We start from the raw sequence: 12,005 nt of genomic DNA, 5'->3' as shown, positions 1-12,005 counted from the left end.
CATTAAAATATTTTCTCGTGAAATAAATGCATTTTCTAAAAAAAAAACCTGTAAATAACCACGTTTTTACTTAAGATTTTCGAACTCTTACCCTATATTTGCAACACTGCCAATACAATATGCAAGAAATATGCACTCTGCAAGAACTAAAGATGTATACCGCGGAACCCTTTGAAGAGTGTTTAAAACAATATGGTGACACTATGGTGACAAAATAATTTTATGCCCTCAGCTTTAACAACAGCTTCAAGCAGGTTACCAACACACAGTAAATATCAAACCTTTTTTATTACAGGTATAAAGTCAATGTATACAGCTGCGATATTATTCAGTTATTTTAAACAAATAAAATGATCCAAATAGAAGAAAGATCCTATTTCTGAAAATGTCGATGCAGTCATGATTTAAAGCTTGAATACGGAAATCTATGTTGATCTCACCCCCAGTCCATGTAGATAAGCATTGCATCATACGAGATACCTCACACGACCTATTACCGAACATTTCTCCTCTCACAGATAAATGAGTTTAAATGCGAGCAGCGTCTGTCGTTCTATGCACCATTCCACAGAATGTCAACGCAGTCTCGCTGATCAACCCTGCTTGGATAGTATTCATACCAGTTGATAAAGGCCATGGACGTGTTGGAATGGTCCCATACGTATTGGCCTTCAAGGTGACGATCGTTTAGTCCAGTCCAAGCTGTACATGGTCGGTACAAATTGGAACAACCGTCTTAAATTGATAATTATAAATGAAAAATAATCTTTTATGACATAAAAAAATGAAATTACACAACAAAATGTGTAAGACAAAGTCAGTTTGTGTACAATTATTTACACAATTATTTTAATAGTAGTATTTTTCTGCGAATGCGTTATATAACTGGCAACTTTTTGTGGCTAATATTAGACTTTAGTGATAGTATCAAGAGCAAAAAACGCATTAATAGTCATTGAGGAAAGAGACATAGCCGTTGTTTGGGTTGATCCAATGACAGGCTGTATTTGCTTAAAATCTTCTTTTGATTTTGTGATGGTTTTGAATATGAAGCTTAAAAGAGGAAACGTTATTTTAAAAAAATAACTTTTCTCATAAAAAATGTAACGCTATATCCATTGGTAATCTAAAACAACTCGAAAGATCTTGGTGAAATTCAACCAAACCGGAAGTGGCTCTGTTAGTCACAAAGGTTCAATGTCACGGGTTGCAATCAGATGTGAAGATTGTAATTTTTTGAAAGTTAAGGTGAAATCAGTCAACCCGAGACCAAGACAAAAAGTGTGTTAGTTTCAAATGGTAAACAATAATTCTGGGTGAACACGTAGAATTTTAGTTAAGTATATTGTTTAGTGTAAACTTAAAGACAAATGTTAGATTTGTAAAACAAACTTTACCATTCAAAAGAAATGTAGTTGCCAGCCAATCAGATTTTTCCTTCTTTTCAATTTCCACCAAATGTGCACATTTTTTCTGACATGCCAGCTGTTTGTAATAAAAGAAAACATGTTGAAATAATCGGATAAACCAAAAACATTTGTGTATAACTCCAGATAAAAGATGGTTTACTTACACCCCCCTCCAAAAAAAAAAAACCAAAAAAAAACCAAACAAACAAAAACCACGGAAATTGGTGAATATCCTGAAAAAATAAAACCAGAAACAAAGCAATTTTTAAATGAGTCCGTGTGGAACAACTAATTTGTTACAATTCAATTTTATCTTTTCTGATTACCGAAATGTATATATTAAAATTATCTTTAGTATTTAGAGGTCTGGCTGTAAGTTGTCACTTTTATACTTTGAAAAGTGAACGTCAGTGCGCTTCCCCAGTTTTTTTTCTCATGAAAACTGTATGAAATGCAATATATTTTAATTACACCCTCTGAAACTATCGTTGTTTACATGTATTTCATCTAGATTACTAAATATTTCTGCTTCTTTTTCCTTATAATTTCGATTTTGTATCATACGTATACCAAACCAAAATTGAACTATTTTGAATCAGATTGTACGTTTATGAGTGGATATATACATGGTCTTTCTCCTTTTTAGAAGACGCTTTCATGTAGCGGTTTAGAAAGCGTACCACAGAGTCTGCGTCATCTGTTTCCTATTTGGATATTTTACTGGACATGGACATTCGTGGTAACCTAACAACAAAACTTTATGATAAACGCGATGACTTCAATTTTTCTATAGTAAACTTTCCTTAATTATGTAGCAAAATACCTTTATAACCTGCATATGGTGTTTTTGTTTCTCAGTTGATTCGAAACGCAAATGCATGCTCTTCGGATGAACAAATTCTAAGACGAAACAAGCTACTGACAAACAAGTTGATAAAACAGGACTATCAACAAATTTGCTTGAAGTCATCTTTTCGTAAGTTCTATGGTCGATACAACGACCTTGTCAACAAATACAATCTTCGACTGGGTCGCATGCTGACTGACGTTTTTCATACTAATTGTTAGACCATAATTAATCACCTAATTGTCTACGGATTTTTCCGATTTTTTCCCCCGATTACGACAAAGAGCTCAAGGCGGGTGTGACCGGTCAGCAGAGGATGCTTACTCCTCCAAGGCACCTGATCCTACCTCTTTCTATTTGCAGGTCCGTGTTGCTCTGCTTTGAATTTGTATTTCGTTTTATCGATTTTTAATTTGAGATGGTTCATTGTTCGTTATTGTTATTTTTCATTTTCACCGTCCCAAGTTCAAATACCTTACGACTTTATTCATTCATTAATAAAAGAAGTATTTTCGTTATTTTTTCTGTGTTGGTTAATAAGTTTGACAATTTTAATATATAAAGATTAATCAATACTGTACAAACAGTTCAAGAACAATGACTTTTAAAGGATGAGCTCAGGCTTTTAGGCATCGATTGGAGCCCATGTAACCTAAATATAAATGGAAGCATTATCTGTTCTGTCCGTAAAACATGCTGCTCGACGTAGACGCTAATTTGCTTTTTAACAACAGTTGCAGAAGGTGTAAATAATGATAAAAAATAAAATAAAAGCTTTTTATATGTCATACAGACTATGAAAATAGCGATCATGGCAGGAAACTATAAACTTTTTTTCTTCTTTGCCATGTTTGCTTTCTGCGTTGTTCGTTTGAAATACAATTTTAATAATTTTTAATAATTTCGGTATTGATACTTGCATAAAAAACAAAAGCGACAATTATTTTAATACTTATCGTGTCTAATCCAACGTTGCATATTTTCATTCGTGTAGTTCTTGACTTACATTCCAGTAAAGATTTGTAATTATTGGCTGCGTTTTCCTCATTTGACTTTATATCTAGATACCGATTATTTAAATACCAATGAAGTTAAAAAAAAATAAACTGATTCGATGTCATCTATTTGCTTTTCTTGGTATGGCTATTCTATATTTAGAGTGTTTTTTCAAAAAAAAAAAAAAAAAAAAAAAAAAGAACTGTTGAGTTTTCAAAGTATTGCAGCAATGAACTCCAATCATTAATTAATATTGTCATAAAAAAGTCAAGTTCTCTGAAATATGAAACTAAAGAAATAATGCTTTGATCAAACTCAACGTCAATGGATTTATAGCAGTGCATGTACATTACCTTAGCACCTTCCCATGTGAGTTTCTCTTCTTCATAGAAATAATAGTGACCAAAATATTCTACCCATTTAAACTCTGTAAAGGATATTGACATTACAATTAGCTAAAATAGACTTACTGAACTTTGAAAAATAGAACTATAAAGAAAATATAAAGTGTGTATTTTTTTCTAAGTTTTAGGACATAATTCATATCATTTTAAAAGTGCACTGAAGAAAGTTTTCATGTTCAATATGTCCAAAAAAATGCTACAATTCCATATTTTTTTAGATGGGGTCACGTGACTCCGTCTATTGGTTTTATGTCAACCGAAATCTCAAACCGGAAGGCACGCGAAGAACACATGAATTGAGTCGAAAATAGTGCAGAAAGTGTTCATGCATTTCAGTAAATATGTATCATAACAAGAGGCCCATGGGGCCACATCGCTCACCTGAGCAACAATGGGCGTTCAAAAGATATTGTGCCATATGGCCTTCGGTAGAATATCAAAAAAAATAAATATTCTAAAGTATTCGAATTTTACACTTATTTTTGCATACACGTAATCTTTGACATTGTACCTTCATGAAATACTGTTTTTATACAGAATAAGAAAATCCTACGCAAGATATAGAACTAAATATTTGGTAGGGGTACACTGTTATATAACTTCTAATTCCCTGTATTTTCGTTCTGCCCCCCCCCCCCCCTCCCCAACTTAATAAAGCGATCAAAATATATGAGAGCATATAGGTACATTTTTACTAGTTATTGTATCTTTTTTTAGATTTAATAGTTATTGTATTTTATCAAAAAAATCCTACATGTATATATGTGAAGAAGAAAATTGCACCCCAATGTGCTCAATTTCTCAAATTAAAAATATTCAACAATTTAATTTGTCTTTTCCATTATAATTAAATGACTGTTGTTAACCTCGCGTAAACTCGTGACTTTTATAACTTTACTCATACTTGATTGATGAATACACTGGAATGAAAAATGTTGCCACGTGACATGTTAAAGAGCTATAAAAATCAATGTTACCGTATTGACAGGCACATCACTCTAATTTACCCACCCATTATTTTCATTTTTATTTAAAAATAACAACTGGCCACAAACCAGGATAATTTTCCGCTGCAATATTTTCTTAGGAATAGCGATAATTCTTTTATCCCCGCAACAGAAATGTGTCAGAACTATGGAAACTGTTTTAACGATGTCGTTTTTATTTACTCACATTTCACATTATTCATTGTACATTTATAAAGCGGTGGCCCCAGAGAGTAGTTATATACAGCATATCATTCTTTAATTTTTTTGTGTACAAGTATTTAACATACTCTAATTCATATAGAATTTCTAATGATCAACAAAAATTTCAGCGTCAATCGTAGAATTATAAGCAATATGAGCTCAAAATTTTGCTAGGTTTGAGTCATATTTTGTTCACATGAGTTTATTACATTCAGCTTAAGATTTTTAACTTGGTATTTCCTATTCGGCATTTAAAATGGAAAAAATGAATGGCCTCAGATCTGTGTACAAACATAAAATTGTGAGCAAATCTCCGTATCTTGCTTATAATTCGAAGCTTAACACTCAAATATGGTAAGTAAATAGAAATTGTAAACAATTTAACACAAGAAACATGCACTATAACAAATAAAGAACACAATTTATTTTGCAAAATGAATCATATACATGTATATACCTCCATATATTTCCATCAGCGATATTAAACTCTATTTAAACTGAATAAACTCGAGAAAATGCCGAGCATCTCAACAAAACATATTGCATTATTCTACCATTACGCAAAAGATGATACCGAATTACCGATAGCCTGATTGAATTGTATTTTAGTTCTTTCTTAATACATCAGATGTTGCTTAATTTGCGCAGGTAAACAGTAAACTGTTTGATTTACCGAAGTCTCTGTTTGATTTGATACGTAAAAATCAGGAAATACAAGCGACAGTTCGCAGGTTAACGCAAAGCATAAATGAAAACGAAACGAAAATCATAACAAGCTAACACCACCGTCATATGTGAAAACTGTCAACGCATTGAAATATTTAGCCTCAATTTACTTCACAAAATCGACACCAATGTATTTTGCATGTTTCAAAGATTCCCTTCGTACACGAACTGTTGCACAACAAACAAATTCATCATTGTCAGATCGACCCGTTTATCATATAGTGTTATGGCTGCTTTAAACAAAGAACCTCGTTTTAGAATTATGGAATACGAGTCTTGGTAAAATGGGTAAGCATACCCGGGCCGGGGCAAAATAAAAGCCGGGGCAGATCGGCAATCGTCAATTCCAATTACGCATTATTTTGCAGCAATATTTACAGTGAATACAAATATACTGGTCAATAAATGCAAAAATAATTTTAATGAGATTGGCAGATTAATAACTGTCAATCTTTTGTTTTGCCCTGGCCCGGTCATGTCTCCCCATTTTACCAAGACTCATGAATGCTCTAAATTGCCTGAAACACGCCTTTTCTTTCTTATTATTTTCGTAATAACTCAGATTTGAAACAGAATAAGTCCATAATTTTTGCAATTTATATTTTCCTTCCCATAAGGATTATTCATGCTAAATTACGTTGAATTTGCCTCAGTAGTTCTTGAGAAGATTTTTTAAAATGTCCCCCCCCCCTTTTTTTTTTTTTTTTTTTTTACAGTTTTGAGGTTTTCTCCGCTTTCAATGAAAATTTTTCTTTCATTTCTGCAATTTATATTCATCTTTCCATAAGAATGCTTTGAGCCAAATTTGGATGAATTTGGTTAAGTGGTTTTAGAGAAGAAGTTCGAAATGTGAAAAGTTTACAGTCGGACAGACGGATAGACAGACGGACAGACGGAAGGACAGACGGACGACGGACAAAATGTGATCAGAATAGCTCACTTGAGCTTTCAGCTCAGGTGAGCTAAAACACGCATTAAATCTTTTTAAGTCCTCTGTGTATAAAGAAAATTCTATTTAAAGCAATATGAGCTGTATTTTTTAAAATTTTATTTTGCTGCAAAAACCTGCTAGCATGATAAGTCTGCATATCACTTAAACTTTTTTGATAAATAAGGTTTGAAAAAATCATTAATTTTTGTCAAAGGAAATATTTCTCTTATAAGGAATATATAGGAAATCAATTTTTGTACAGGACGACAATAATTCAATTTTGCTCCAAATAAGGCTTCTTAACGGCCTTTTCCAGAAAAATATGGCTAACAGAAATTTAAAAACCATGATATTTTTGTCATTTAGGTAGAAAAGAACATTTAAGTAAAAAAAAATTCAACATGAAAAATGCAGCTCATATTGCTTTAAAAAATAAACAAAGAGTTTTATTGATCACAATATTCTTGCTCGAGTTCAAATGTGGAATGAGTTACGTAACTGAATGCACAGCGACGGTGACGATTCAGTTTGTGTACGAGCTCATTAATCAACATAAGAGGTTGATGGTGTAATCAAAATTAAAGTTCCCAAACGCAATGTGCCATTTTTGAAAAGTTATGAATTTTATTTAACAATCTTTCATCTTAATACTAACAAACTTCATGCGCAAGCCGAAGATAAATCGGGACGGGTTATACACAGATGTTTACAAATTAAATAGGTGTTTCATTAGCTTTCAGTCTACTTGCGGTATGACTGCTGTTCGTCTCTAAAGGAATTTTGTACAAAGAAAATAAAAACAAGTCCGAATTTGCCTTCTCGTTCGTTGGCTCTTTAGTTGATTAAACTAAATTCAAATTTTATACAATGCATTGTAAGCAAAATCTATAATAGATTATACATTTTGGAAGACTTATACAGACTTAATATATACAATATTATCGATTGAAGGACCAAGTTAAATGTTAATGTTCATGTTTATTGGCTTAGTTGGAATCAGGCTTGGGGTGAACTACATTGTAAAATAATGCATTACATTGCCATAACTTCATGAATTAGGGCATTAAATTACCATTACCATTAATTTTCTTGAAGCAATGCATTACATTACCATTACAAGAGTAAAGTAATGCATTGCCATTACTTTGTGAAAAGTCAATAAATTTTAAAAAAGTAATTTAAAACTAAATAAAGAGTTTTTGTAAATATTCCATAAATAAAACATGCTTAAAATATTTACACGTTCATGTTCGTGTTTACAATCAGGTTCAAATTTAATGTCTTATACAAGATTGCTGTTGCACTTGTAGTTCTCAAAGTAAGGTTCGTACCGTAACATTAACACGCTAATGGCGGAATTGACAATCTCTGTTATTTATGTCTCTGATTTTCGGAGTATGATTTTTAGCCGGGCTCTGCTGAAAGAAGAGTTCTGGCTATATGCAGGCAAATCACTAATGTTACTTTAGATAGCACAACTTCAAAAGTAAACAAAAAACCAAACAGCGTCAAAGTAAAAGCTTCCACTATACCAAATAGTTACACAAAGAGCCACGTTTTGTCAAAAGTGTTTTTTTTTTTTTTTTAATTTCGAGAAAATTATCTATCTTTTAGTACCGTGCTTTGAAAACAAGACTATGCATTTCAGACACATACAATGTGCATGAATTTCCATGAACAACTTTGCCGCGCGTTGAAGAGATGAGGATTGAATATATAACGCTTGCTGCAAAATTAAAGGCAGCAACTGTTGAACTTTTTTCTACTAGACAGACATATTTTTGTTTATTGCCACTAACAAAATTTGGTCGCTCGCTGACGCTTCGCCAATATTAAGAGCATGAGAGAGAGAGAGATACATTTTCAGTCTTTACTACACAATATGCATAATTAAAGACACGCCAAAAGAACCCGTCTTTCAGTACTTCAGTACATTGATTAGGTAGCGAACGGATTTATTTTTACCTATTAGTTTTGCATGAATCGCAAATGAAGAAAATCGTGTCAGATAAGTCTGTCTTAAAAATCAAAATGGCGACCGTGACAAATCTTTTTATTGTCAAAGTTCTTGGAATCTTATTGAAAAAAATATTTCTAACGTCAGGTGCCTGTGTTTGTTATCGGTATACAAATGTTCACTTTGTTAATTCAGCAGTTTTAGAGTTTTCGAGGTTTTCATAAAACTTTTATTACAGATACCGTCCGGCTTGTGGATTTTCCCTTGGATCACAAAATTGAATAAATCTAAAGATTAAAATTATCTACTTTGATAAAGTTGTTTGATTTTCCCGGTTAGTAGTAATTTTTTTAAAAAAATTCCTTAGGGTCTTATTTTACATAATATACCGTTGTGTCAATTTTCTACAATTATGAAGGCCGGGATTGAGGAAAAGACAAAGTATCGGACAATTGCAAAACAGCCGAATTAACATAGATTGTAACAAATAATTCAAACTCATAAATTTTGGAAGCATATTCGAAGAAATCCAGGCCAATTACAAATTCATACTCTCAAGATCCCGTCATTCAGTACTCTCAGTACTTTGATTCTATTTTGATATAAGGTTATGCGTTTTTATTCAAATGTGTTTTTTTTAACAGATTCAGTAACGTCATGCAAACACTACACAAGGCTGGAAAACTCATAGGTGAATTTAACAATTAAACAGGAACTGCTGAAAACAAGACCTATCCACATGATTTAGAATTGAATATCAACATTATTTTTGCCTATCTTTTAAGAAATATTTAAAATTTAAAACACATTTAGAAGTTGAACTGGAGAAAATCAGAATGTTTTATATGATATTCTCGGTTAAAACTTAAGGCCCTGGGGTTTTGGATTTCAAACTTCTGTCATGATTAATTATCATTTGAATAATTGTTTTAATAAAAATGACAATGTACCTTTTCTATACCGTAACATTTGTGCAGATTCCAGTACAACATACTGATGCGAGAAGCTTTCCTCCCTTACACAGTGAAGTCCAATACAAAGTCTACTTGTTTCGCTGTAAAGGAACTCCATGCAGTAGTCATCTCCGGAACAAAGTCCTGCACAATGAACAAGACTAGCAACTTCTCCATAAAGCACGGCTAGGGATGAGTTTGTCAATTCTTTGTACAATCTGGAATACCAAAACTGTCTTTGCAGACAATGGACTGAAAATAGAACAGCAACAAGAAACCAACACGATGTTCTAAACATGGTCTCAACTGTTTAGTAGTTAGCTGTTTGAGGTCAACTTTTATAAAATACAGGCATAATCAATATCAAATATTAAATAAATCAATCCACAGTTTAAACCTCAAGTAAAACATCTAAAGATTTTTACGCGAAAAAATTAATGTTTTTTTTTTGGAAAAAGAAAACAATATATATTTTTTTTTACATCTAAAACCAATTGAATTCTGAGAAGTGTTGTTAACTGTCTCTTTGAATTCATAAAATATAGATAAAACACTCTGTTATTCCCAAATGAGAAATTCAAACTTGACTCTGATATTCCCAGATGAAAAATAAGAAATTCAAACTTGGTTCTCTACATTAAGATAATTAACAATCAATCGTACAAATGCTCAAATTGTTTAAATTCTTCGGAACATTTAACTTTAAGAATTAGATGTTTAATGTATTTTATAGATATAAATTACTTTATTTAGAACTTTCAAAATTCAGAGAGAAACAAAGGTTATATAATCGTTTTAAAAATTTCAGAGAAACTGGAAACATGCAATGCATATTAAACATTGACCCTCTCACATTGACGTCTAAAGAGATTAAATTACGCATTGTATGAAACATTGATCCGTTTTCGAAAAGATATTGTAAAGTAATGAATTTAATAAATAACTTTATACACTTATATATATATATATATATATATATATATATATATATATATATATATATATATATATATATATATATATATATATATATACTGCTTTTCAGAATTCTGCCGTTACCTCATCTGGCTAAAATCATTCGAAAAATGATTTTTTATTACGTGAATTTTGATCAAATGATTGATCCCTTTGTTTCATTTCTTTATCATTGTAGAAAACTTATATTGTTTTAATAAATTGAAAATGGTTTTCAGATGACTGCAATATTTTGTTTAAGTAGAGAAATTATATTATAAAATCTAAATGTTGCTTACGTCGCCTACTATTATTGAATTCTTAGTCAACATTTTTAATCTTACCTCGTCCATTACATCAACACCGTTTTATTAATCTCGGTTTTAGTTTTATAGACCTTTACATTTTCTTTATAGATATGCCAAATACGAATGTGAAATACAAACACTCAACAGATATGTTTACTACATGATTTGTTAAAGCTATACACGCTATAATTTGCGTCAATTTTGAATAAAGGGGAAAATGTATGTGTTTGATTACTAATAAAAGTTACCTTTATTCTGTTAATTATAATGCTCAATTCGATCACGTAACAAATATATCAAATATTAAACAATAAAAAATATTTATTTTCCTGCCAGGAAAGTAATGCCTCCTCGTGAATATCAATCTATCACGTGATATCCACAGCTAAATTTAGCTTATCATACCAAAACTGGTGAAGGGTCAACATCTTCATAATTGTGATAGTTTCACAAAGGAAAGGATATTTTCAGTAAAGCATAAATTTGTCCGATATACGAGTACAAACAAAAGAAAAAAATACAAGCCTGTGAGTAGATATGAATACTTCCTTTAAAAAAATGACGTAGACCTGTGTTTTTCCCCTATGTGCTATTTATAGATCCCATAAGTTTTAATGCAGAAGTAAGGGTATCGTGAATGGCAAGCGTATTTTACTCATTATGCATGTATGTATTTCAAATTAACAACTGTTAAGCATATTAAAAATCAAGTTGGATATTTAATTAGGCAAACAATAACGACCACCTAGTTCTCCGCGGACATGCGCAATGAGGTCGGTTTGCTCTTCCTTCATCAATATTCATGAAAAGGTATATTTTCCTGGCAGAAAGATAAACAATTAAAAATCTATAACTTTGTAACGAGATGGAATTCACCCTTGTAATTTACAGATTAAGAATAACTTTTATAAGAAGACAAGCACATGCGTTTTCACTGTCATTCAAATTTGACGCAAATTATAGCGTGTATAGCTTTAAATTACATGTACTTTTTTATCTATATGTACCCAATGAAAACAATGAAAACAAACAAGATAAAATTGAAAGATTTGTTTTCCTCAAAAAATATTTTTAAAAATATAATTCTGATCATCTTCGATTAAGACGGAACTAATTACTTCTAACAGTACTCTAATTATATGATTTAAGAAAAGAACTTCGATTTCTTAATTTTTTTTTCTCGTAACGTTTCACGAACATGTTCGGCTTCAATTAGTCGAGATGACATTGACATTGAAAGTCAATTCGTATGGGACAAATCAAACAAAACGATCGGCTTTACTAACTGGTCCCCAGGTAATCCTAGCACTGGTGTCCCCGACCAGCCTCG

The 12,005-nt window shown here is 31.6% G+C and overlaps 1 protein-coding gene across 1 annotated transcript; it reads right to left on the bottom strand.

Moving 5' to 3' along the window:
• Positions 1–451: 451 nt before the first annotated feature.
• On the bottom strand, positions 452–9,711 carry LOC128173399 (CD209 antigen-like). Its single transcript, XM_052839069.1, has 4 exons — positions 9,411–9,711; positions 3,606–3,679; positions 1,398–1,485; positions 452–735 (listed from the first exon to the last, which is right to left on the bottom strand). The coding sequence occupies exons 1-4, from the start codon at positions 9,709–9,711 to the stop codon at positions 554–556; spliced, it is 645 nt and encodes a 214-aa protein (XP_052695029.1). The 3' UTR covers positions 452–553.
• Between the last annotated feature and the right edge of the window lie 2,294 nt (positions 9,712–12,005).

Source organism: Crassostrea angulata, chromosome 2 (genome assembly GCF_025612915.1).
Source record: "Crassostrea angulata isolate pt1a10 chromosome 2, ASM2561291v2, whole genome shotgun sequence".
Taxonomy (NCBI): Eukaryota; Metazoa; Mollusca; class Bivalvia; order Ostreida; family Ostreidae; genus Magallana; species Magallana angulata.
This window is presented reverse-complemented; position numbering and strand designations above follow the sequence as displayed.